This window comes from Liolophura sinensis, chromosome 13, assembly GCF_032854445.1.
Source record: "Liolophura sinensis isolate JHLJ2023 chromosome 13, CUHK_Ljap_v2, whole genome shotgun sequence".
In the NCBI taxonomy this organism is placed as follows: domain Eukaryota; kingdom Metazoa; phylum Mollusca; class Polyplacophora; order Chitonida; family Chitonidae; genus Liolophura; species Liolophura sinensis.
Window position 1 is genome coordinate 5,238,059 of NC_088307.1, and position 26,924 is coordinate 5,264,982.

General features: G+C 41.7%; 2 protein-coding genes across 2 annotated transcripts in view; both read left to right on the plus strand.

The window, feature by feature from the left end:
* The window catches only part of LOC135480462 (SUN domain-containing ossification factor-like), a 47,229-nt gene extending 37,407 nt beyond the window's left edge, over positions 1-9,822 (plus strand). The window contains exons 12-19 of the mRNA XM_064760300.1: positions 966-1,055; positions 1,315-1,393; positions 1,556-1,650; positions 2,254-3,656; positions 4,007-4,111; positions 4,451-4,694; positions 5,904-5,965; positions 6,540-9,822. Coding sequence (XP_064616370.1) covers positions 966-1,055; positions 1,315-1,393; positions 1,556-1,650; positions 2,254-3,656; positions 4,007-4,111; positions 4,451-4,694; positions 5,904-5,965; positions 6,540-7,352 — 2,891 coding nt within the window. The 3' untranslated portion in view covers positions 7,353-9,822. The remainder of the gene's footprint in view (positions 1-965; positions 1,056-1,314; positions 1,394-1,555; positions 1,651-2,253; positions 3,657-4,006; positions 4,112-4,450; positions 4,695-5,903; positions 5,966-6,539) is intronic.
* Positions 9,823-12,475: 2,653 nt separating this feature from the next.
* On the plus strand, positions 12,476-26,447 carry LOC135480786 (centromere protein F-like). The gene is made up of 11 exons (XM_064760710.1): positions 12,476-12,685; positions 15,099-15,164; positions 15,896-16,042; positions 16,270-16,458; positions 17,213-17,359; positions 17,820-17,978; positions 20,870-20,931; positions 21,957-22,062; positions 23,111-23,142; positions 23,850-24,099; positions 26,308-26,447. The coding sequence occupies exons 1-11, from the start codon at positions 12,541-12,543 to the stop codon at positions 26,400-26,402; spliced, it is 1,398 nt and encodes a 465-aa protein (XP_064616780.1). The 5' UTR covers positions 12,476-12,540; the 3' UTR covers positions 26,403-26,447.
* The last annotated feature ends 477 nt before the right edge of the window (positions 26,448-26,924 follow it).

Genomic DNA, 26,924 nt, shown 5'->3' on the forward strand with positions numbered 1-26,924 from the left:
GACATATTTACATAATCAGAAATTTACATGATCTGTCCCCTCTGACACTGTGATTTGTGGTAGTGTTGTTAACAAGCCTTTAGGTGGAAATGGATTGATTGGTCTACAAGGTAAATAAATGGTATGATCTGTCCCCTCAGACACCATGATTTGTGGTAGTGTTGTTAACAGGCCTTTGGGTGGAAATGGATTGATTGGTCTACAAGGTAAATAAATGGTATGATTTGTCCCCTCAGACACCGTGATTTGTGGTGGTCTACATAGTAAATAAATGGTATGATCTGTCCCCTCAGACACCGTGATTTGTGGTAGTGTTGTTAACAAACCTTTAGGTGGAAATGGATTGATTGGTCTACAAGGTAAATAAATGGTATGATCTGTCCCCTCAGACACCGTGATTTGTGGTAGTGTTGTTAACAGGCCTTTAGGTGGAAATGGATTGATTGGTCTACAAGGTAAATAAATGGTATGATCTGTCCCCTCAGACACCGTGATTTGTGGTAGTGTTGTTAACAGGCCTTTAGGTGGAAATGGATTGATTGGTCTACAAGGTAAATAAATGGTATCATTTGTCCCCTCAGACACCATGATTTGTGGTAGTGTTGTTAACAAGCCTTTAGGTGGAAATGGATTGATTGGTCTACAAGGTAAATAAATGGTATGATCTGTCCCCTCAGACACCGTGATTTGTGGTAGTGTTGTTAACAAGCCTTTAGGTGGAAATGGATTGATTGGTCTACAAGGTAAATAAATGGTATGATCTGTCCCCTCAGACACCGTGATTTGTGGTAGTGTTGTTAACAAGCCTTTAGGTGGAAATGGATTGATTGGTCTACAAGGTAAATAAATGGTATGATCTGTCCCCTCAGACACCATGATTTGTGGTAGTGTTGTTAACAAACCTTTAGGTGGAAATGGATTGATTGGTCTACAAGGTAAATAAATGGTATGATCTGTCCCCTCAGACACCGTGATAAGCCTGGTGAAGAAGGTGTTGAAAGTGGAGGATAACGAGCAGGCTCCACAGGTGGAGGAGGTGCATTCTGGCAACACAGGTGAGTTGTGTCTCTTGTGTTTTTCAGAAGTTCACCCTGTATGACATACAGCATTATTTTCATGTGTTGTAGCATCTTCATTAAGGTAACATGGCTAAGGGCAAATGTTGTTGTGGTAGTTACCTGTACAAACTGCATAGTCTACAATCATTTTGTGGTATTTCCATGTTTTTATTTATTCTGTTTCTGTTTCTGTTTCATTTTTATACATCATGTAGTTTGATAAAATTGTTATACGGCAAAAACGTGTTTTTTTCAGGGAACAGCACAGAGTTGGAGTCATTAGAGAGTAACCTGACAGAGGACGGTTATCCTCTACCCTGTGTTCCTGATGCAAGGTAATGCAGACTCAACCCAATCTTAAACCTGCAGAATTTCTTGTATTTAACGTATTAAAATTCAGTAAAAACATGGTTGACTAGCTTGCAGGGCCTGTTTCCCCTGGCTCACACAAGGTTATTTCTGACCTTCACTCACATCATTTTTTGTTACCTTTGCAGCATACCTGTTTCCCCTGGCTCAGACACAGACAACAGCACTGTTACCAATTCCACGGACATCCAACCCCAGGAGCCTTACCCACACACTGTCAAAAGTAAGTCCTCTGTCAGTCCCTAGGCCCCAGGTACCATATTTATCAAACATCTGGATTTAATTCAAAAATTCAAATACAGGTACAACCAAATGGTTTGCTGTAGGAAGTTTAAAATTTGTACACCGATTCTTTACTGCAGAACAATGTGCCAATTAAAATTTCTTTCCTTTTCTGAGTTTAGTTCTTTAAGTGCTTGCTTTTTATGACTGAAGCATAAATGACTTTGCTGCTGAGCACAAGGTTACTTGTTGCTCAGCAGTTGTGCCTTGTGTGCGCACAACTTTGGCTGTGATTTTAGGCACGAGAGGAAGTGAGGATTGAATCTCTTGTGATATCCAGTATGCCTTGAAATTCGTACCTAAATCCCAGCGTGTGTCGTTGGCGCTTTGAAAAGTGCACAGCACAAAGAAGTTGCTGTCCTGGGCTGACGTAACTGGGAATAAATCTATTGAAAGATTAGAGGGATAATTTTTCTGTTCTGTCTTTCTGTTACTCTCAAGTGTCTGTGCAGTAGCTGTTCCGAATGTTGTTAAATATTTTGTTACATTTATTTGTGGGATACTAATTGTCTTGTTGGGTTTGTTGCCTTTTTTTTTTATCCAGATGACAATTTTGTGATAAAACTAGAGGACCATGAACAGCCACCATCGCCGGATCGTCTGACCGAACCTCTCGTCACTCTTATTGACTGGAACTTCTTCTCCTCCATCGGGAATAAGGAGCTGGCACAGAGCTGCTCCTCATGTCATGGCAACATCTCCGCCTTAAAACAGAGGTCTGAGGGACGTAAGAACTGTATCTACATCAACCTGCTGTTAGGGAGTCTCCAGCATCGGCAGTCTTGTCCTGCAAAGCGCAGAAAGTGGACCAAGAAAGTGAAAGTGAAAGACATGGTTGAAGAAACCTCTAGCAATATTTTGTCATCAGAATCAGTCTCTGTGAATGTCCAAGAGACTACCGTGGAAGGTGAAAAGTCAGAAGAAACGAAAGCTGAGGTATCGGAGGAGAGTGTCACATCAAGCTCTGCAAATGATCCAAATTTTGTGATGATCACCACGGCCACTCCCAGACCGAGAACCACAAAGAGTGTTGTAGAACATTTACAGAGCTCAGTTACAGAGGTGACGAAGAGTGAGAGTGAAAGTGAAAGCGAGAGCATTGTATCACCAGAGTCAAAGATAGATGTAAGTATTGTTGAAGAAACCCTGGTGTCATTCTCATCGACAGTGAGTATCGTAGATCCCAGCAAGGTGGCGACCGACAGCAATGATGTAACGATGCATCCACAGCCAGGTCATGTGCTGATCCCAACAGCAGTGGCGCCCTCTAGGACAGAGGAATTGTCTCAGGATACAGCAGGCGGTTCATCAGAACTGACACACGAGACCGGTGAAGATAAGGCTCAGCAGCTACCACCCGTTGAGCTGGAACCATCGTACAACAATCCCTCTGTCACCAAGAAGACTGCCGAGAGCGATGACGCATCCGTGAGCTCAACACCTGCACTACCTCCCGTTAACGAGGACACTACTGTGTCTCTGAGTCCCCCTGGGCAAAGTGTTACTAATGAAGGGGAAGGAACTACTGAGAATGGCCAACAAGCCGAGAAAGCTGATCCCATAAAGGAAGAAGTGACAGATCCACCTGCAGAAGTCACGAGGGACACGACTCTTGTTCAGCCGACACCTGTGGAAGATGCAGGTGCGTCATTGCAAGACAGCAACAAGGTTATAAAAGCCATTAACCAATCAGATTCATTGGCAGGAGAGGAGGGCAAGAGAGACCTTAACCTTGTGCGTGTGCCAATCTCGCCTCATATGAAGCGGGAAACGGCGATAATGAGGCTGAATAATCGACTAAAGGCATTGGAGCTAAACGTGTCACTGAGCAGCCGCTTCTTGGAAGAGCTCAGCAAACGCTACCGCAAGCAGTCGGACGAGGTGATGAAACTGCTTAACAAGACCATGTCCAGGCTCAGCAACACCACCAAACTGGTGGAGGAAAAGGTCAGGCCCAAATTTGTTCTCTTTCAGCTGATTGAGAATTCGTAGATTCCCTCGCTCTCACTGTCTGTGCAGTCGAACACGTTCGGCTCATTGTGGCTGTGTGGCAGTACAGTCCAAGGTTTTGTGGAAGGGAATGTTTGTAACTTCACCCCTTGCACACTGGTCTCCTCCACTCATTAAATTCTTTTTAAAGTCTTTTAGAGTCTGGGTGTAAAGTAGAGCAAAACATTAAAATGACAAATTCCTGTTCTTTTGTATGAAGAAGAGCGTATTTCGTTGATTTGACTACCGTTTCATTCTCACACTCATTATTACAGTGTAGTGATTTCTCTCCATGTTTGTCCATATAGGATCAGCACAATCGTGAACTGATTGGCATCTTGGAGGCCCGCATAGACAACCTGACTTCCCTCGTGAGCAAGCTGGCAGACAATGTGGGTCACTTGGACCAAAAGGTGAGGAATGCAAAATTACTGGGCTCAAGCGTTTTCCCAAAATCGAGTACCAGGTCTAAGAGAAAACTGATCTCACTTGACACTTTAAGCAAAACTTTGTAAAACCAATTTTCTTGTAAATTTTTTGTAAATGATGTTTGTGTATTTATGCTGTAAAGTTACAAAAGACTGTTTAGTCAATTTCCTGAAGGGTGCCCTGCTGTGATAGGCTAGAACAATTGCTTAAATGGACTAAGCAAGTGAAGGGCATCACTGTTGATTATGTATGATTCAAATCTTGAGATTCCTTCCAGCATTTCCTGGCGACCTGCTCATATGTTATTGTTCATTTCGTTACAGTTAACAGAGCGTAACTTCACGTGGGCCACCATGGAAGTCGTTGTCGTCTTTGTGTTGTTATTGATGAGCTGGCGTCGCACCCAGAGTCCTTACATCACCCCAGAGATACAGAAGCTGTTAGAAAACATGCCCTCGGGGCCGGGCCCGCCCAAACGACGACGTAGACGAAACTCCTCCACGGGCACCATAGGTTACTCCTCTCCTCACCCCCCCCTGGTGAAACACTCCAGCGAAAGTGCTCTAGGTAACGTCCTGTGTAACTTGTGTTGACAGAGGGACCCTAATTCTGCAACATTGTTGCAAGCAAAAGAGCAACTTTCAGTGTAGTTTTAGTACCTTTTTGATTGATTTTCTAGACAAAACTGCATTGGTTGGGTTGGCCAATTTTAGGGCTTCAAAATGTGTCACCAGCCTAAACGGAATAATGCCCTCAGCATATGCTTGAATGAACATCTTGCAAACATGCAAGAATGTTGAAGAATTGTCATCCACTCTGGTGAGACACTACAGCGAAAGAGCTCTAGGTATGCCCCCCTTTGTAGTCAGTGCTGATAGAGCCTCTTTCTGTACTTAAAGGCATGTTTAGTATGTGTAAATATTTCCTTTTATTCTGTGTCATAATGGAAAATCAAAACCCTTAATGAAGTGATAACCGTTCATTGTATGAGAGATTGCACTCTATGGAATAACCCTCACAGTTGGTGTCTGTGATATAAATTCTTGACGAAGAACTGATGGAATATGTGAAGTTGAAAATTTAGCTCAATTTGTCTCGTGATCTATGACACAATTTAGCTCAATTTGTCTCATGATCTGTGACGCAATTTAGCTCAATTTGTCTCATGATCTGTGATGCAATTTAGCTCAATTTGTCTCATGATCTGTGACACAATTTAGCTCAATTTATCTCATGATCTATGACACAATTTATCTCAATTTGCCTCATGATCTGTGACGCAATTTAGCTCAATTTGTCTCATGATCTGTGGCACAATTTAGCTCAATTTATCTCATGATCTATGACACAATTTAGCTCAATTTGCCTCATGATCTGTGACACAATTTAGCTCAATTTGCCTCATGATCTGTGACACAATTTGGCTCAATTTGTCTCATGATCTGTGACACAATTTAGCTCAATTTGTCTCATGATCTGTGACACAATTTAGCTCAATTTGTCTCATGATCTGTGACACAATTTAGCTCAATTTATCTCATGATCTATGACACAATTTATCTCAATTTGCCTCATGATCTGTGACACAATTTAGCTCAATTTGTCTCATGATCTGTGACACAATTTATCTCAATTTGTCTCATGATCTGTGACACAATTTAGCTCAATTTGCCTCATGATCTGTGACACAATTTATCTCAATTTGCCTCATGATCTGTGACACAATTTAGCTCAATTTGTCTCGTGATCTATGACACATTTCTCTATTTCTTACAGATACTCAACTTGAATTTAGTATAGTTGAACCGTTGGTTGCTGCGGTCTCCTCAGATACAAAGGTACATTCTGAATTTCTTGCCTCTCTCAAACTGTTTATTATAATGAGGTTACCAGCTACCTGCAGCCTGCTACTTGAGTAAAATTTTGGGCAGGTAAATGACCAGATCTCCTATTGTTCTTCATTTAATTAGTGGCTACTTTTCCAGGGTAGCCTTCTACTCACAAGGATAGCAAAATCCCTGCTCTTCTTATACAGGCTATGGCGGGAGATTGACCAATGTGGTCAAGGTGTCAAATCCAGATCTTGCTAGGTCACCTGCAGTTTGATAAGGTTTCTGAGGTACCTTCATGTGTAGCAAATGGCGAGGCTTACTTTTGGCAGCTCTGGTTCCTTCCACCCATGCACCTAACCACCTTGGTATTGCTTACATGCTCGGAATGTCTAACAGAAACTTGCAACATGATCCGGCTTTTCCCCCCGATCTCTGCCCAGTTTCCTCCCACCATATGGCTGGCCACTGTCGTGTAAGTGAAATATTCTTGAGTACGATGTAAAACTCCAATCAAATAAATAAATAGTATGGCGTAAACACCTGTAAATTAGCAAATACTATTTCTGTATTCTGTTTTCAGCTGACAGAGGGGAACAAAAAGAAGAAGAAAAAGAAGCACAAAAATCTTGAGTCAAAGTCCACTATCTATAACAGAATGAGAGAGGTGACACCCTCCAGTAGTTCCTCATCCAATCAGAGCAGTGCTTCCACAGCTGGAGCTTTTAATGGCCCAGGAATGGCGTGGTTTGATGGGAGTGACAGGTGTCCGTCAGAGAAGCCCCTGTCAGATTCTCAGCCAGGAATCATGTCGGGTCAGCCGAGTAGTGTATCGGTGAATGGTGTGAAATGCCGACCAGGGTACCAGCCAAGTGACAGCAGTGGTGGCAGTAGTACCAGTATAGCCAGCACGGTGTGCTCTGAGAGAGACACTGCCGGCTTTTACTCTAAATTCCCCGTGAAGGCATCAACAAGTGCTAGCTTTGGCGGTTCCCGTCCCATGTCAACCCAGACTGCAGCGGTCAGGATCTCAAAGTCAGCCAGTAATAAGGGACTCTCAAACGCCAATGTGAACAGAAACGCCACGTCCAAGAAATCCAAAGAGGTGTGGCACTGCCGCGCGCAATCTGACGGCAATGTCACCATTGACGAGAAGCTGGAGTATTGGAGTGACACATGCAAGAGGCCTCCAGAAAGCTCTGCAAGCCGGCGTCTAAGCGAAAATAAAGGTGGGGGAGGGGCCAATCGTCAGCAACGCCGTGTCTCTCACCCGACAGAAACTCTAAGTGCTCTGAATGGGGCGGTTGCGATGACAGACACGCCGAAGTCAGCTAACCAGTCCGACAAAAGTCACAGGTGGCCCGGTAGTTGGAAAAACATCATCAGCATCAAGTGATATTGACTTTACTTGTGTACGATTGATTGTTACGTACATATCAGCAGTACAAGAAAACGAGAGGACTAAGTGGAAAATATACACAATGCGTTTAGGTATTTACAGGACGTACAACTACAGTATTATTGAAGAATCCCTGTGCTTTGACAGGCCGAGCATGGTGGTGATTTTTTTTTTCTCCATAGGGTCACATGCTTATCTTTTGGGAACAAATCTGCAGATCTTGAATTTTTTTTTCTTTTTTTTTGTTGGAGTTAAAATTGTGTAAGGATGTTCCCAGTATTATCATGGTGCTGCATTAATATCCATCATGTCATCCTGCCTTTCGGCTCAAAAGCTGGCTTCACTCCCTTTGCTTTTTTTATTTGTTGTTGGTGGCCAAGGATTTTTTCTTCTCATCTTCAGCTGTACTGCTAAGCTCACACATGTACGCATTGCTTACCATCACTTTAATTATTATAAGTGCTTCTCTTTGTAACAGAAAAGAGTTATTATACTGAATTTTTTGTGTCAAATCTGAAATTGAAATTGTTTTGTTTTCATTTTACGTATGCCTTCTATAAATGAATGCACATACGTACTGTATTTCGCTTTTGTGTTTCACACTTGACTGTTCAGAGCCTACAGGCCTCTTTCCATGAGGTTTTTGGTAAATTCTGTATTTGCATATACATGTAGTACGTATTGTGTATTTCTCAGTATTAGTACATTTTTCATTCGTGGTTTGCTTGTTTTCACCATGTTCATTTCTGTTTCTGTCTGCTTTTGTCAAGCCCAGCAAAACCTGTTCTTTGTCTTTTGTACACATTGTTGACATTGTTGACATTTGCACTGGCTGTGATTTTATAATTCCATGTGGTGACAAATATGATGTGATAACACTTTTTGATGAATGTCTTAAAAGGCCAACACCGTTATGAACACATTTGGAACAGTTTTCAGTGAGACTAGAAAAAGTCATCATCACCTAATTTTGAAACAGTGAAAAAATTGTGGCAAATCATGAACTTTTAATCAACAGTAAAATCAGAAAAATTCTTCATCAGAAATGTTGAAAAAATTAATTATCAGTAAAGTTAGGAGAATTTTTTGATCAGAAGAATTTGAAACATCAATCGTCCGTGAAATTGGAAAGAATCTTCATCAGGAGATTCAGAGTCAGAAACGTTAGTTATTACAAAATTAGGAGTATTCTTTGTCGAAGAAATTCGAAACATTGTTCATCAACATAATTTGAAAAAATCTTCATTAGGACATTTTGAATCCTTTATTATCGTTCGTAAAGTTGAGAAAGTTTCTCAGCAAATTCTGGATTATTCATCGTCTTCAGATTTGGAAAATTTCATTGTCTTTCAGAATTAGAAACATTCTTCATCTTCAGAATTAGAAGAAAAAATACTTAACCAAATGCATATCACTGTTCAACGTCCATGCATTGCTTTTAAGTTGATTCATTGGTGCTAGCTACACTGTGGTTTTCAAGGCGCACAAAGCTTAATATCTGGCAGTAGAGCCGTTTTATTTTCACGTTAACAGGCTAAGTGTTCAGCAGTACAACCAAAGCAATCCAAGTTGTGAGTTCCAGCACATTCCTGTCTCATATGGCACAGTGGAACTTGTGTATTACCTTATTTTTAAATGTGTGTAGGCGCAGCAGTTCCGTACTACACATGGTTCACATGGCTGTAGAGAACGCAAAAATGTACAGATTTCGCCGGGACGGCTTCAGGAAAACTGTTCTTCTGGCTCGTTGTTGTAGCTGTGTACAGCAACAACTTAAGTGGCTAGGGCCCGCTTGTTTGAGGCCTTTTTAACCATGGTTTAACCATAAAGTGCCATGACAACCAGCAATGTAGGCTGCCATGGCAACCAACAATGTAGGCATTTCGTCGCCATGTCTGTTACGTCCTTGTAACGTTAAGTGGACCTTGTACAAGTGGGCTCAGGTCATGTTTTCTCAAGGTCATAATACATCACAGTACTCCCGTGCTTGAATGTTACCGGTTACCAAAGGCATCTATACATTTTTTCAGTGCTTTAAACGTACGTTTTGCTTGGTTTAGGTGTGCATGGTGTCCAGTGTCCCACACGTGCCAGAAAAAGTTTATCTGGTTTGCACGGCACACTTGACCTCAGTGTGTACATGAAATAGTGTGTTTGGTTTTTAAATGACAAAGAGCCTCAAGGTTTGGGGAGTTGTACTGGAAATATTTTTAACAGAATTCGCATTTCAGAATATGAATTAAGTCATCAGTCATCGTCATTTTTTTGTTTTCAGATGTATGCATTACTTAATTTAAAACGTGCCATAGTAGTCCATGGTCTCACGGTTTGTAAGGAAACCATGCGAGTCATACTTAAGCACACTTTGCAGAAAGTAGTAACTATTGTTTTATTTGTTTGTTTCATTGTTGCATACATGCAAAACGTTGTTATTATTTATTGAATAAAACTCACATTATCAAGCGCCTTTTGAATGCATTTATTGTGTACTTATTTGGATACATTGTCTATGAGGTCATTAATTGCCCATGATATTCCAACATCTTTAAAAACTGCCGACTGCTGATCCGTCTTAATTTCGTACTTTATATACTTTATTACTTCTTTCGTGGTTTGTGTGGATCGTTGTTTTGGGAATTGGCCCTGCAATTATCGACCTGGATCCTTCAGCAACCTGCGGATGGTCGTTGGTTTTCCCCGGGCTCTGCCCTGGTTCCTCCCACCTTAATGCTGGCCACCATCGTGTAAGTGAAATGTTCTTGAGTACGGGGTAAAACACCAATCGAATAAATAGATACTGACCTGGAACGTCCATTTTGGTTGACACTGGTGTATGAATGTCTGTATCGACACCTAGATGATACGAATATGCACCTGCCCGTATCATGGACAAAAGTTACATTATGGAAGACACTCTAATATTGCAAACTTTCAATCTTCTAGCAAGCGCCTAAGGATGATGAATGAAGAAACTCTTACCGAAAGCAGGTCGGACCAAAGTTGGGTAATCCATATTACTCTATGATGTAAGTCCTGTATCATATATCGTAAGCGGTCGTGGGTTTCCCCCGGGCTTTGGCCGTCTTCCTCCCACCATAATACTGGCAGCCGTCGTGTTACTGAAATATTCTTGAATACGGCGTATAACACCAATCAACACGTGGTCGCTTTTGCACTGTTTTAACGATGTATGTTACACGTGATGATAACGCAGCATTTTGATGAGTGGTTCTGGATCAGTGACGTGAAATAAATTGCATGAAACACCACTGCAATTTTTCTGTCTAATTTTGCTAAAGTCATGGTGCTATGGGGCGCAATTTGCTACTATTTAAGCAATTTACATGAATAGTTAGAATTAAACCCTAACTGGGGTAAATTGACAAGAGGCCGTATATCGCCGGCTACGTGTGACCATTTGCCAATTACCATGCCGGGTTGCCATCGCGCAGTAAAGGGTACCGTATACGCTACACGCCTCCTCGTGATGCGCGTCATCGGAAGCTAGAGCTGGGTTCGGTTTTAAGCTGAGAGAAACGCCTTTCGTATATAAAAAAAAGCATGGGTGACCACACTCATGATGCATGTCCCCTTTAATCTCACTAAATGTTTAGCGACACATCAGATTTTTACACATGCGTTTTATAGGGAACGATTATTCAATAGATGGATGTCCACTTTTCCACCTTCCTGTCTTGGATTACTGAGCTACGGGGGTCCACCTTCCCATCTGATTATTGAGCCACTGGGATCCACTCTCTTGTCTTTGATCATTATGCCACTCTGGCCCACTGTCCTGTCTGATTTATGAGCCAACCGGACCCACCCTCCTGTCTGTGATCATTGAGCCACCGGGATCCACTCTCTTGTCTGATTATTGAGCCACCGCGATCCACTCTCTTGTCTTTGATCATTATGCCACTCTGGCCCACTGTCTTGTCTGATTTATGAGCCAACCGGACCCACCCTCCTGTCTGTGATCATTGAGCCACCGGGATCCACTCTCCTGTCTTTGATCGTTGAGCCACCGAGATCCACTCTCTTGTCTTTGGTTATTAAGCCACCGGGATCCACTCTTGTCTTTGGTCATTATGCCACTCTGACCCACCCTCCTGTCTGATTTTTGAGCCACCGGAATCCACCCTCATATGTGGTTATCGAGCCTCCGGGATCCACCTTCCTGTCTTTGATTACTGAGCCATCTGGACCTACTGTCCTGTCTGATTATTGATCCACCGGGATCCACACGGGATCCACTCTTCTGTCTTTGATTATCGAACCACCGGGATCCACTCTCCTGTCTTTGCTTATTGAGATGCCGGTATCGACCCTCCTGTCTTTGATTATTGAGTCACCGGGATCCACCCTCCTGTCTGGTTATTGAGCCAAAAGGAACCGTTCTCCAGTCTTTGATTTTTGAGCCACTGGGATCCATTCCAGTGTCTTTAATTACTGAGCCACCCGGATCCACACTACACCGGGATCCTCCGTTGGTCCATTTTCTTCACTTCTATATTTTAGATAAGGGTTGTATAAACGTCATTTTGTCCCACTCTTTTTGTTTAACTCATTTTACTTCATTAGACCTATATTCACTTCCACATGGCATACCACTGTTTCATAATGTTCATATTGATCCACATTGTTCACTCTTCCGTCTTTGTCTTATTCATCTGTACCTACCAGTCCAACCTTGTTATCTTTGTCACCTCAGTCCATTCTCGTGGAATGGTTCACTTTGTCAGGGGAGTGGGGATTGCTATCTGTGAAATCGTATAAAGTTTGCCACATGTAGTTCCTTCTGAACCATCTTTCGTTCGCCTTGTTTTCCGCGCCCCTGTATTTAGAATTAGCGATATGGTAAAATGTTAAAGTTTATCCACCTTTGTTTCTACCAATTTCCAGTTTCAATCATCAGTCAAATCAACCATCATCAAACACCCTTAAGAAGAGCTAGCACACATGTTTGGTTTGTGTTCATCGCAGATCATTCACGACTGGCTATGGCAAGGAAACGTCATACGATTATGACGTCATAAAGGATGAGGACTTGGCCACGTCACTTCCGTCGTGGCGTCTGACGTCAGCTGTATTGTTGTCGCAACAGAGACCGACGTCTCTAGGAAACGACATTCGCAGTTTGAAGTGGGTAATCCTAAACATGGGTTAAATCATTCGTTCAAGGATGACAACAGATGCAAGAAACGACCAAGTGTTGCGCTGCCCGAGTTGTAGTCGATGTCAGGAGCCCATGGGGCGGTGCGTGAGCTGTAACCGGTTCCTTCCCACAACAGCCTCCCCCAGAGAGCCGAAAGCCTGTATGACATGCAGTGAGTATGAATGATGGATGCACTTATCCCAAAATGTCCAAACTTGTCCAAACACCCTAGACAAGGACATGAGTTGAAAAAAAAATTTATCATTTCAGTTGACAGTGAGGGCCTGATAGATATTGGTTTGCATTTTATAAAACAAAACACCTGCTCTGACATTCTTAAACCCTTGATGCTTTGTACGCCATATTGTTTGACATTACATTGTCTGTCAACATATTTTGTTATATGCATTTTAGACGTTATCAACGTATGCAATATATTTCATGTATTCATGTATTTATTCACTTGAATGTTGTTTAACATCATATAAGCAGGAATTTTTCACATGTATGATGGCGGTCAGTATTTTTTGAGTGGTGGAAACCGAAGTGCCGAGGTAAACCACCGACCTTTGACAATTTACCGTCGAACTTTCCACAAAACATGTTAAGAAGCAAAATAAATTGTCCATGTGCTACTTCAATTACCAGTCGCAAAAATTGTGTGCAAATGTTCAGAAAAAGTATATCCCTTTGAGAAATTGATTTTTTACTTATTTCGTTTCTAATTTTTACACTTACTTGAGGGTAATTTTATTTGAAATTTAAGACGAGCTTTGTGCACAATATTTATGTATATACGTCACATGACAGGTCCCTTTATACTCTTAGTTCTTGACAAGCCTTTAAGTAATACATTATGCTACATATAAAATAACATATGTAAAAATGACATTTTGAATTTGAAAACGTGGTTTGGACCGAGAAAAGAATTAACTATCGCTATCCAACACTACAAGTATATGCTCCGCAAAGAGCCCCTTAGAATTCGAGCCCCAGGATCACGAAGCGATCCTAGACTTAAGTCCAAACTTCAGTCATTAGATTTGGTATGTTCCTTCCCGTTATTTTAACTGAAATTCGTTGTAAAATAATTAACCAAAAATTTACGTTTCCAAGCAAAATTTTCATCTTTTAATATGAGTAACAAACAATTTTAAAGTGATTTGAAATTTTAACTTAATTTTAAGATTGCTTCGTGATCCCGGTGCCAGATATACATGGCCCGCATTTATCAAACATCTTAAGACTTAAGTCAAAATTTTAAACACAGCTACGATTAAACTGTTTGTTCTGTACGGTAGAACAATGTACGAACCCGAGTTCTTGCCTGTTTTCAGTTATCCTTTATAAGGATAACTTTATAACTTTAAAGTTGCTTTATGAATACGAGCGCTGAACATAATTCTCCTCAAGAAAAATTCATGTATCTTAGGCCTTCTCTTCAGGCCTTGTCATGAAATCATTTTCTTCAGGCCTTGTCATGAAGTCATTTTCTTCAGGCCTTGTCATGAACAGTCATTTTCTTCAAGCCTCGTCATGAACAGTCATTTTCTTCAGGCCTTGTCAGGAACAGTTATTTTCTTCAGGCCTTGTCATGAACAGTCATTTTCTTCAAGCCTCGTCATGAACAGTCATTTTCTTCAGGCCTTGTCAGGAACAGTTATTTTCTTCAGGCCTTGTCATGAACAGTCATTTTCTTCAGGCCTTGTCATGAACAGTTATTTTCCTCAAGCCTTGTCATGAACAGTCATTTTCTTCAGGCCTCGTCATGAACAGTCATTTTCTTCAGGCCTTGTCATGAACAGTTATTTTCCTCAAGCCTTGTCATGAACAGTTAGTTTCCTCAAGACTTGTCATGAACAGTTATTTTCTTCAGGCCTCGTCATGAACAGTCATTTTCTTCAGGCCTTGTCATGAACAGTTATTTTCCTCAAGCCTTGTCATGAACAGTCATTTTCTTCAGGCCTTGTCATGAACAGTCATTTTCTTCAAGCCTTATCATGAACAGTTGTTTTCCTCAAGCCTTATCATGAACAGTCATTTTCTTCAAGCCTCGTCATGAACAGTCATTTTCTTCAAGCCTCGTCATGAACAGTCATTTTCTTCAAGCCTCGTCATGAACAGTCATTTTCTTCAGGCCTTATCATGAACAGTTATTTTCCTCAAGCCTTGTCATGAACAGTCATTTTCTTCAGGCCTTGTCATGAACAGTCATTTTCTTCAGGCCTTGTCATGAACAGTTATTTTCCTCAAGCCTTGTCATGAACAGCCATTTTCTTCAGGCCTCGTCATGAACAGTCATTTTCTTCAGGCCTTGTCATGAACAGTCATTTTCTTCAGGCCTTGTCATGAACAGTTATTTTCTTCAAGCATTGTCATGAACAGTTATTTTCTTCAAGCCTTGTCATGAACACTTATGTAGAATATTAGCTGAGGCGCGATTAAAATGTCAAGCTGTCGTCTAAATTTTACTTTTATTATCGTCCAACTTTGATTCAACGTAATTTCTTTTTTGTTTTTCTTTCTAGCATTATGCAGTTTTTGATTTCGTCTTATTCCCTTTTCATTGCCATTTTATCTTGCAGCTCTTTGTGATTGTGCCGAGGTGGGCTGTTTCGGTCGAAAGAAACATGAAAGGCGGCATCTCATCAGTGAGTATAGATATCAGGCCGACATGAAGCCCATGGTTCAAATTGTATTACCTGTTAAATGAGACTGGCTGTAACATGAGGTTGGTGATGGGTTTCTGTCCGGTTCCCTTCCAGCATGACACATGCCGCCGTCGTAGAAGTGAAATATTCCTGCGTACGACACAAAACACCAATCAAATAATTAAATGAAGTTTGTGGAAAGTAGCCCTCTCTATTAATCGACTATTTTGTGATGATTTTTTTTCTCTGTAAACTTTATCAGCCGAGACCTTAAAAAATACATAAACATTTGCTTTAGTTCGTAATATACAGTTTTAACGTGTGAAAGTGCAAGAAGCTTTCTTCTTGTGTTGTAAAAATGGCTGTAACAACCCGCCATTAAATCCGGAGTTTACATATCCTGCAATGGTGATATTTGTCAAAACAACTTTGTGAGGGGAAGAGCCCGAATCGGGGGCACTGAGCTGGTTCTGCGTTCCTAATATGTTCATTAATGACATCATTTCCGAAAATTTCCGATGATTGACGGAAAATATGCATAAAAAATGGAGGGGTTATTAAGAGATACCCAATACGCCTTGTTTTTTTTTTTTTTTTTTTTTTTTGAGGGGGCTGTCTCACCATATTTTTGCAACTTCATTTCCCTTAAATCCATAATCTGTGTTTCAGAGTTTCTTTCATGTACCTCTTAAGTCAAGTCTTCTTTGCGACTGTCCCCTTCTGTTATACAGGGTCTCACGGTGAGATGGTGGCGGCCATGTCTAACGTCTCCCACGTCAACGCCACGTTACTGGATCGCGTCAGCAGCGCTGAGGAGAAGGCACGGGAACTGGAGAATAAGTTTGCTCACATGGAGATGGAAGTGGCTAGGAAAGAAGGTCAGGTAACATTTTGTGTAAAATGTTATGTAAATATCCTCACCGATCAAATAAATAAATAAATAAATAAATACCGGTAGTAATTCCACTGCATAAACTGTGTGAAAGGGACCACCGGAATTTAGCGCATTTAATTTGTATCCTTTTCTAAAACAACCCAAATGTTACGGGTAAACTTTGGTTAGGCAACAAAATATTCAGTATTTAATTAAATATATAAATGACAGGTTTGTGTCGATCCACGGAAGCCACTGTTGAAAGTTGCCGGAAGGAAAACGCTAAATTGCGTGAGGAGCTCTACATGTTACGTCAGCAGAAGGATGACGTCACGGAGGAGAACAATCGAATGAAGCATTCCATTCAGGAACTGAAAGAGTTGTCCTTCAACGCCCAGGCTGAGCTCAGCAATGTCAGGGGTACGTGCACGAAAATGTGGACCGGGGTCCAATTCAAGCCTTGTCATTTGTTTGTTCTATTTGTTTGCTTATTTCAGTACATTGGAAATGCATGCTTGCACGGACACGATTCAACAACTTTACATAGTTAATAGGATATATCGGCGAGTTTTCCTCTCACAACGGGTGGTGCAAGTGTGAATTAAGACTTGCACGTCATAAGTCTTTTGTTTGGCGACGTGAAACATGTGACGTGTTGCGTTTTCATCTATGACGTATATGATCACTGTGACGTCACGCTGTTGAAGCTGCAGTGGAGCTTGTTTGGTTCCCTGACTATGCCGTGTACCTTGTTGTCTGGTTCCCTGTCCATGACGTCAGAATCCGCTAATCGTTTCACATTCATGGTACGCCGAATACGTCAGGGAACCAGAATAACTATGTACATTAGCGCCATTGGCGCCACTTGACGTCAGCGGGAAGGAAGCGGCCAGCAGTGGAACGCTCAACGTCTGCGAAATTACGTGATACGATCCACTTCTGACTTCTGTCGGTATCCCGTTTTAAGAAATCATAAATCATGTGTTTTTTTCTTTTTTTATATGTTTAAGTGCCCCTAAAATTTATTTAAAGACATCTGAGAGTACAGATCCCAAACGATGTAATGAATAGTTTTATGACCCGAATGGAATCATTGTTTTTGCGCGCAATGCTTTCTGGTGTCATTATGAGATATTACAAAGCTGAAAAAGTTAATTTGACGTTATATTTACAGCCGCTTTGGGGAAGACAAGCAATTGCTTGGAAACGACAAGTAGGAACAGAGATGTTCTGTCGTCAGAGAAACAAAGTCTAGTGTCCCAAATCAGCCGAATCCAACACGAGCTGGAGGTGGCGCTGAAGAAAAAACACGAATTGTCAGGTACACACCCGGAGAGAAACCACGTGACTTGATAAAACACGGCTTGCTCAGACGTTGATCCGTTTATCGAAAAGCATCAATTGTTTAAAATAGCAATTTAATTCTTTGGCTTCCATAGCTTATATATAGAGCTCATGAACGTCCACTACCTCGTCATCATCGTTAAGTAAGCTATACATAGGCCCCCATAGCCTGTAAAATATCAACACATTTAAAGGTGTCAGGTCTTCCTTTTATGCAGATTAGCGGCTTTCAACCCCATATATTTGACTATGTTGTTTTTTATTTGTTGTTTGTACAATTTGTTGTGTAAGGCATTTCATCTATTTAGCCTGATTTATTTTCTCTCGTTTCTTTCTGAGTATAGCTGTTTTCACTGGACATTTTAGTCTGACAGATTTAACTTTGATGTTTTGTACAATATTATTTCTTGTTTTAATAACGCATTTCATCTATTAAGACATTGTTGATAATCACGCGGATGAACGTGAGAAGTTGGAGGCGGAGCTGAAAAAGCTGCGAACAAGCTTGGCGGAAGTGATCGATGAGAAGGACAGGAACGAAAAAGAGGCTCGATGTAACACTAACTTCCTTCAGCGAGAACTCTGCAAACTGGCCGGTAAGTGATGGGGAAATTATCCCTTCAGCGGGAACAGTGCAAACTGGCCGGTAAGTGATGGGGAAACTATTTCTTCAGCGAGAACTCTGCAAACTGGCCGGTAAGTGATGGGGAAATTATTCCTTCAGCGAGAACTTTGCAAACTGGCCGGTAAGTGGTGGGGAAACTATTCCTTCAGCGAGAACTTTGCAAACTGGCCGGTAAGTGATGGGGAAATTATTCCTTCAGCGAGAACTCTGCAAACTGGCCGGTAAGTGATCGGGAAATTATTCCTTCAGCGAGAACTCTGCAAACTGGCCGGTAAATGATGGGGAAACTATTCCTTCAGCGAGAACTCAGCAAACTGGCCGGTAAGTAATGGGGAAATTATTCCTTCAGCGAGAACTTTGCAAACTGGACGGTAAGTGATGGGGAAACTATTCCTTCAGCGAGAACTCTGCAAACTGGCCGGTAAGTGATGGGGAAACTATTCCTTCAGCGAGAACTTTGCAAACTGGCCGGTAAGTGATGGGGAAATTATTCCTTCAGCGAGAACTTTGCAAACTGGCCGGTAAGTGATGGGGAAACTATTCCTTCAGCGAGAACTTTGCAAACTGGCCGGTAAGTGATGGGGAAACTATTCCTTCAGCGAGAACTTTGCAAACTGGCCGGTAAGTGATGGGGAAACTATTCCTTCAGCGAGAACTTTGCAAACTGACCGGTAAGTGGTGGGGAAATTATTCCTTCAGCGCGAACTCTGCAAGCTTGCAGGTAAATGATGGGGAAACTATTCCTTCAGCGAGAACTCTGCAAGCTTGCAGGTAAGTGATGGGGAAACTATTCCTTCAGCGAGAACTCTGCAAACTGGCCGGTAAATGATGGGGAAATTATTCCTTCAGCGAGAACTTTGCAAACTGGACGGTAAGTGATGGGGAAACTATTCCTTCAGCGAGAACTCTGCAAACTGGCTGGTAAATGATGGGGAAACTATTCCTTCAGCGAGAACTTTGCAAACTGGCCGGTAAGTGATGGGGAAATTATTCCTTCAGCGAGAACTTTGCAAACTGGCCGGTAAGTGATGGGGAAATTATTCCTTCAGCGAGAACTCTGCAAACTGGCCGGTAAATGATGGGGAAACTATTCCTTCAGCGAGAACTCTGCAAACTGGCCGGTAAATGATGGGGAAACTATTCCTTCAGCGAGAACTCTGCAAACTGGCCGGTAAATGATGGGGAAACTATTCCTTCAGCGAGAACTTTGCAAACTGGCCGGTAAGTGATGGGGAAACTATTCCTTCAGCGAGAACTCTGCAAGCTTGCAGGTAAATGATGGGGAAACTATTCCTTCAGCGAGAACTTTGCAAACTGGCCGGTAAATGATGGGGAAACTATTCCTTCAGCGAGAACTCTGCAAACTGGCCGGTAAATGATGGGGAAACTATTCCTTCAGCGAGAACTTTGCAAACTGGCCGGTAAGTGATGGGGAAACTATTCCTTCAGCGAGAACTCTGCAAGCTTGCAGGTAAATGATGGGGAAACTATTCCTTCAGCGAGAACTCTGCAAACTGGCCGGTAAGTGATGGGGAAACTATTCCTTCAGCGAGAACTTTGCAAACTGGCTGGTAAGTGATGGGGAAATTATTCCTTCAGCGAGAACTTTGCAAACTGGCCGGTAAGTGATGGGGAAACTATTCCTTCAGCGAGAACTCTGCAAACTGGCTGGTAAGTGATGGGGAAACTATTCCTTCAGCGAGAACTTTGCAAACTGGCCGGTAAATGATGGGGAAATTATTCCTTCAGCGAGAACTTTGCAAACTGGCCGGTAAGTGATGGGGAAACTATTCCTTCAGCGAGAACTTTGCAAACTGACCGGTAAATGATGGGGAAATTATTCCTTCAGCGAGAACTTTGCAAGCTTGCAGGTAAGTGATGGGGAAACTATTCCTTCAGCGAGAACTTTGCAAACCGGCCGGTAAATGATGGGGAAACTATTCCTTCAGCGAGAACTTTGCAAACTGGCCGGTAAATGATGGGGAAACTATTCCTTCAGCGAGAACTCTGCAAGCTTTCAGGAAAGTGATGAGGAAATTAGGAGGTAGTAGCCATTGACGTGTAGTTCCATTAGCCACTGACCAAAGCCGCCACTGCGCCACCGAGCCTGACATCTGTGGAGCCACGGTGACGTGTATTGGGACGTCAATCTGTGTCCACTGGCGGTCAGATCGACGAATGGAACGTACCTCTATCGTCCGTTCTCTAGAGTGTCTTGTACCTTTGACATCTGTTCCACACAATGGTCGGTTATTTTGGAATCTGTTCCACGATATGACAAGCTATGAATGCAATTTGCACAATAGTTGGTTAGTATGACACCCATTCCACAAAACAGCTGCAAGTTTAGTTTGGAATTCATTCTGCAAATGGAACGTGGAAAGGTAAATACTGAATACAAACAGTTTTTTTGGACAGCATAATAAAAAAGAAATTTATTGTAAAATCCACTCAAAAATAAATAAATAAATAAAAATAAAAAAAAAACATAAAAACACTATTCAGTTAGGCTTGGTGTTATATGTTTTAAATTGATTATAAACTGGGAATCCGTTCTCAAAAATGCTTAAATCCATTCTACATGATAAGGTGTACATTTGGCGTCCATTCTGGAAAATTGCTAGCGGAAATCATGTACTAAATGGATGACTATCTCTAACAACACTTTTAGGTGCTGATTACTAACACGCATTGCGGCCAATAACTGAGCGATTTGTAACAAGAAAATCGCAGTTTGGTGATTGGTTGATTTTATCCAATGAATGCCTGCTTCACAATCGAATTTAAAAGGTTTTGATTCAACGTGCATGAATGACAAAAATATAGATTTTCAAAAATGGCATCATTTTTATCGGATTTCAGAAAGGTTCAAGAGACGTCAAAGGTTGATTGAGAGGCTTACAGCGGACAAGGAAAACCTGATGGTATGTTGAGTAGTCATAGTCAAAAAGCGCATGCGTCAGCGGACGTTTCCGAACACCGAATACACCAGTCATAAAACGTTGCTGTAGCGAACGGGTTAACAGAATATCCCACGCATACCCTGTGCATTCCTAATGATTGTCTTTTCAGTGACATTAATAAATTATTTGTTATTAAACTGACTGTCTTTTAGAATCAACGCAAAGTGAAAATGGATTGCAATATCAAAAGAATGGTGAGATTGTGGGACAGGTTCTGTGTGAGGCATTCGCGTTCATGATAAGCCCCTTAAACTCCCGGCCATCGACATGCTCATCGACGGTTCTTGGCATTTATTTCATGAAATATCAGTTAAAGTTTGAATCACTATAAGCTATTTATTGCGGTAGTCTTTTATCAAAGAGAAATTCCGTGGCGACTTTTCCCTTTGAGGAAAATGGCGATTGATTTTCATGTTGGTTACGTCTCCATGTACAGAGGTCCACGTGATCAGATTCCTGCGTTCTGAATGGGCTATTGGGAAAAAATTCAAACCAGAATGAAAATTACTTTGATTGGTGGATAGAGGTGTGGGTCAGTCAACAATATATAAATGGGGATCTCCGTGGCCTAGCGGTTAGCGTGCTAGCATAGCGCAATGACCCAAGAGCCCCCAAGAGTTCTGCCGGATTTCCTCTCACCATAATGATGGTAGACGTCGTATACGTGAATTATTCTTGACTGAACGGCGTAAATCTGAAATCAAATAAATTAATCAGTATATAAATGGACGGAGAATATCCTAAGGCAGGGACAGCCTCGACTCTAATTAAAGTCGAGCTGTGAAGACTTTTGGGACAAATTCACCAAATTCACTGATGAACTAGGGCTTTCTTTTAAATTCAAATTTTCAGGTTTAGATCAGCAGAAATTACAGGCTACATCTATTATCGGGAAAGGCCGTCGTGGCTTATAATTGTGTTTATGATTCTTGTACACAGGAAAAGCTAGCCTTTAAGTCTATGTATACATCAATTTTCATCAACAGGACTCCCTTCGTCAGAGGACCTCAATGTTCGATACAATGCACACCAGCTGTCACCGACATGTTGGTTCACAGTGCGGGGTGCCAGAAACATGTGGACAAATCAAAGGTAGGCCTACGTATGTAGACTCGAGACAGATTTAACCTCACACTCCTTACAGCGCATGCACGCTCTCTACGTTTGCTTTACATCACTGCCACCACTAGACAAGCTTGACCTTTGGAGCCCGTGCGACGCTCGTAGGCTTGTTTAGACTTAGCCTCGACAGCCTCGGTGTTTTCGGGCGGGCTATTTAATCAGCATTCAGCAATAAAATTGTTTCAGGTGTTGATTAGAATAATGACCACAGTGTCCCCGTCGTTGTTCAAGATTTTTGTACAAACTTTGGTAGTGGTGACAGTGATGTCAAGCGAACGCAAGGAACGGGCATGCGCTGTAAAGAGTATGGTTTGACCTCTTGAGCAGGTTCTGTAAAGTTGAAATTGTCATAGAATTGGCGGTCAAAATATTCTGGATTTGATGCATATATTTATTAGAAATGTACATGCGCATGCGCAATCTTAGATGCACTTGCGGATTCGTCCCCATAAACTGTGGGAAGCAACATTGGTCAGATTAGTTTCAAACATACAGAATGTAAATTCATTACTTTATTCAATATTATTTTCTCTTTTAAACCCACAATTATATATATTCGTATACTTTGTTCTTCATAACACCATATAATTGTATATAACAACAGTTTTAATAACTGAAATGGAAGGCTTAAAACTTTATAAAAAAAAATAATAAAACCCTGGTCTCAACCTGTCAGCTGGTTTTGTTATATATAAAGATACAAGTAGCTTTACGTTTTTGCCTCAATACACCGAGAAAACTACTACTCCAGCTGGGTTTCTGTATTACTTTTCACGTTCATAGGACTGATTTGTTTAATGAACGGAACTTTTCCGGTAAATTAACGCAATGTGTCCATGGCATGTTTTCCTAAGGACATCTTTCTTTTTTTCTTCTTCCACCGGTGTGAGGTGGAAAACATAAACATTGTAACTGCAACTTTGTTTCCGTTATAATTGATGTTTTACCGTTTCAAATGCTCAGTTAAATTCAAAGTAAGGTACATTGCTAAAAGTTTTAATGGCAATGTTTTTTTCAGTTTCAACTTGCGACGAAAATCTGAACACAAAGGTACGTAACATATCACATATATGACAGATATATCCGTCTGAGAAGTATGTACGCCTGAATTACAACTGTTCAAGGCCCCAGGCCAGTGGGGTCGAAGGCTCGAATCCAGCTCACGACGATTTGACTGCGGTTTGAAGTTATGAGATCTGTCAGGTACCAAGCCAGGAGCGGTGGTAGGCTTATATATACCAAGAGCAATCTGGTTTGTTCCGCTCAAAAGCTTGACCACCCCCAAACAAGTGAAAAAAATATAATGAATGCAGTGTTAAAAATAAATAAATCAAGAAATCATGGTGTGATGTCTATGCCAAAAAGCAACAGTTTTCAACAATACGCATGTATATATTGGTCATCTTCTTCATGCATGTCTTTCTCATGTCGACATATATTTAACGCTGCCTCACTGGAACGCTGTGCATTACACCCATCAGCACACATTGCACTGCCATCGGGCCGATTAGCGCAAGGTCCATCACCTTACCCTGAGTGCCAAACCAAGGGAGTATCAAAATCGCCAGTTTTATTATGTTTGGCTTGACATCGGCCGACGTAATTTTCGGAACTCAACTTTCCTTAAAGACAATGGATAAACCTGGCGGCAAAAGCTTTAAAAATGATTTATATAAATACAGACCTCTTGAATATCACTTCTGTGCTTTTCAAAATATTTTAAAAACAATACCCCATTCGTCTATGTCTCTGTGTAGATCTTGGATCTCCAGTTACAACTTGACCGTAAGGAGGGGCTTATCAGAGCACTTGAGGACAGAGTCCTCCAACACGAACCGGACTTCTCCATCAACACGGACGAGGAAACGTTTTTGTATAGGGACGATCTCAGGGGAGACCATTCCCCGACCACATCACGGCCTGCTAAGGTCCCCAGCACCTCCACGCCACTCCGCAACTTTCACCTCCAGGCCCCCGATAAAGCCAGTTTGAAAGACTCATTTGTCGGTAAGATATGTGCTTGCATGCAGCGTGTGTATAAACCCGGGAACACACTAGACGGATTTTTTCGCTCGTACAGGCGTATTTTGTGAAGTTCTGAAAAATCCACGAAGTGTATTCGCACCGGCTACGGCGTATTTTGCTGGCGATCTTGTCCGCCCAAAAATTCGCTTGGATCAAACATATCAGATACTTGCGAAGAAATACGCCGGCGATTTTCACTCTGTCCCCTCCACTGAATTTCGACGATCGGGACATTCGAGTTGACCAATCAAACATCGCGTTATTGTGTTGACCTGTGACATTTTGTTTGTGTCACATGGTTTACTAGTGAAATATTCTTCAGTACGGCGTAAAAAACCAAACAAACAAACAAAACAAAACACATGGTTTACTAGAGCAATCAAGTTCATCCCTACAAGCGAAAAAAATCCGCCTAGTGTGTCGTTGGCTTAAGTATTGAAACAGAATGCGGCCTTGCAGACGTTACACATCATGTCTACATACTAATAGAAACAGTGATATGACGGACTCATTTTACGAAAAAACCGCAACTTACGCCAATCGTTGACTTCCTTGACAACATATAGAGTGAGAATATGCATGTGACAAGGCGTTGCGACTGCTTTGCAAAACCAGGGTTAAACGGAATATTGCATGGGGCCGATCCCAAAGACCTAGTTCTGACCCAAGTTAAAATTTGAAATCTGATTTTAACGCTTGATATGTGTGGACCTTTTGGTTTGAAATTTGGTGCGTCTAACAAGTATTAAAAGAGGACAAAGTTGTCACAATTTTAGCCTTTCAGGGCCATACGCTACGCATTAAATTCAAAATTGTTTCTTTCTTTCTTTCTTTGACTGGTGTTTTATGCCGTACTTAAGAATACTTCACTTATACGACGACGGCCAGCATTATGGTGGGAGGAAACCGGGCAGAGCCCGGAGGAAACCCACGACCATCCGCAGGTTTCTGACAGACCACTTCAGAATTGTGAGCTAAGTCAAAACTTGCTTTATGGAATCCCTCTCTGATCCGCTAAGAGAGGTTTTAGGAATATAACAAAGCATTCCAAAGATACCGAGTCGAAAAACTTTTGCAAATATTCCATCTTATAGAATCCCGTGTTGTCCACCCCAAGGTGCCTGAACACATGATGTCATACAGCGATGGTCTACGTGTAGCGTATACCGTTCATGCATGGCCAGAGGCGAAAGCGAGCTATGCGTCAGGATACGATAACACTTTCGCCAGGACATCCCCTGCTGTCCACCCGATTCACTCTTTGGTATTTCGCGTCCAGCATCAGTTAATCCTTGGCCACATGTCAACAAAATCTCTTGAATTTTTGACATAATGTCAAGTCCGAGTACACTGACTGTTGGTTGAGGAATCTTTAGATACGTCCTATCCATGGCTGCTCAACGTACAGCAGGTTGGATACGTCATATTCATAGGTATTCAACCCACAGCAGGTTGGATGACATATTCATGGCTGATCAACCTACAGCAGGTTGGATACGCCATATCCATGGTTGATCAACCTACAGTAGGCTGAATACGTCATATTCATGGCTGATCAACCTACACCAGGTTGGATACGCCATATCCATGGTTGATCAACCTACAGTAGGCTGAATACGTCATATTCATGGATGCTCATCCTACAGTAAGTTGGATGCGCCACATTCATGGCTGATCAACCTACAGGAGGTTGGGTATTTATTTATTTATTTATTTATTTATTTATTTGATTGGTGTTTTACGCCGTACTCAAGAATATTTCACTTATACGTCGACGGCAAGCATTATGGTGGGTGGAAACCGGGCACAGCCCGGGAGAAACCCACGGCCATCCGCAGGTTGCTGCCAGACCTTCCCACGTACGGCCTGAGAGGAAGCCAGCATGAGCTGGACTTGAACTCACAGCGACCGCATTGGTGAGATACTCCTGGGCCATTACGCTGCGCTAGCGCGCTAACCAACGTCGGCCCCCAGTTGTTTGGATACGTCATATTCATGGCTGCTCCACCTACAGTAGGTTGGATACGTCATATTCATGGCTGATTAAACCTAATGAATATGGCGTATCAAATATTCATAAACAATCAGTGTACTCGGACTACGTAATCTGGCATGTCGGAATTTCACTTGTTCCTGTAGTTAATTAATGAGCATGATAGTCGCTGAATTCTGTGTTTATTCTTCCCACAGATTCCGGTATGGATTCCGTGAAAATGAAACTAGAGGACATCTCAACTAGTCCTGTAATGAGCTTACCTACAAAGAACACCCGAGGAAAGTCTTAAAAGAATATAGTTACACACAAAAAAACGCTAGGATTCAAGAATTGATGCTTCATATTGCTCAAATGATAGCCAATATAATCATGAATATATAGTTCATATTTTTGTATACACCTGTACAAACTTAATTTTCATGAAATGGAATTTTGAAGAATTAAAAATAAATAATCTGAGGTCACATTACTTGTTAGTGATTCGACTTGTTTTAAAGTCGTTTAAGTACTTCTAGTTTCTTCAAGATAGCTAATGTCATTTGCATTGTCTGATTCATTATTCAGTAACTTGATTGGTGACAACGCTGTATTCAGGAAATATTCACTTGTGTGACGGTGGTTACGTTTACAAGTGGGAGGACACCGGGGTATCTGCAGTACATCAGTATCTGCAGTAACTTACCACATACCATCGCCACGTAGACCCACCTGACAAACGAAATCGCTGATCCACTGCAACTGTTGGGAAAACGCTGTTATTAGCGAAATATATAGTCTATACAGGATATACCAAGGTAAGAGACACTATGAT

Excerpts from the sequence above, each read along its gene's own strand:
- LOC135480786 (XM_064760710.1), top strand. The coding sequence starts at position 12,541 with ATGACAACAGATGCAAGAAACGACCAAGTGTTGCGCTGCCCGAGTTGT. Across the intron at positions 16,043-16,269 it reads GGAAGTGGCTAGGAAAGAAG|GTTTGTGTCGATCCACGGAA; the intron begins GTCAGGTAACAT and ends TATAAATGACAG. Across the intron at positions 16,459-17,212 it reads TGAGCTCAGCAATGTCAGGG|CCGCTTTGGGGAAGACAAGC; the intron begins GTACGTGCACGA and ends TTATATTTACAG.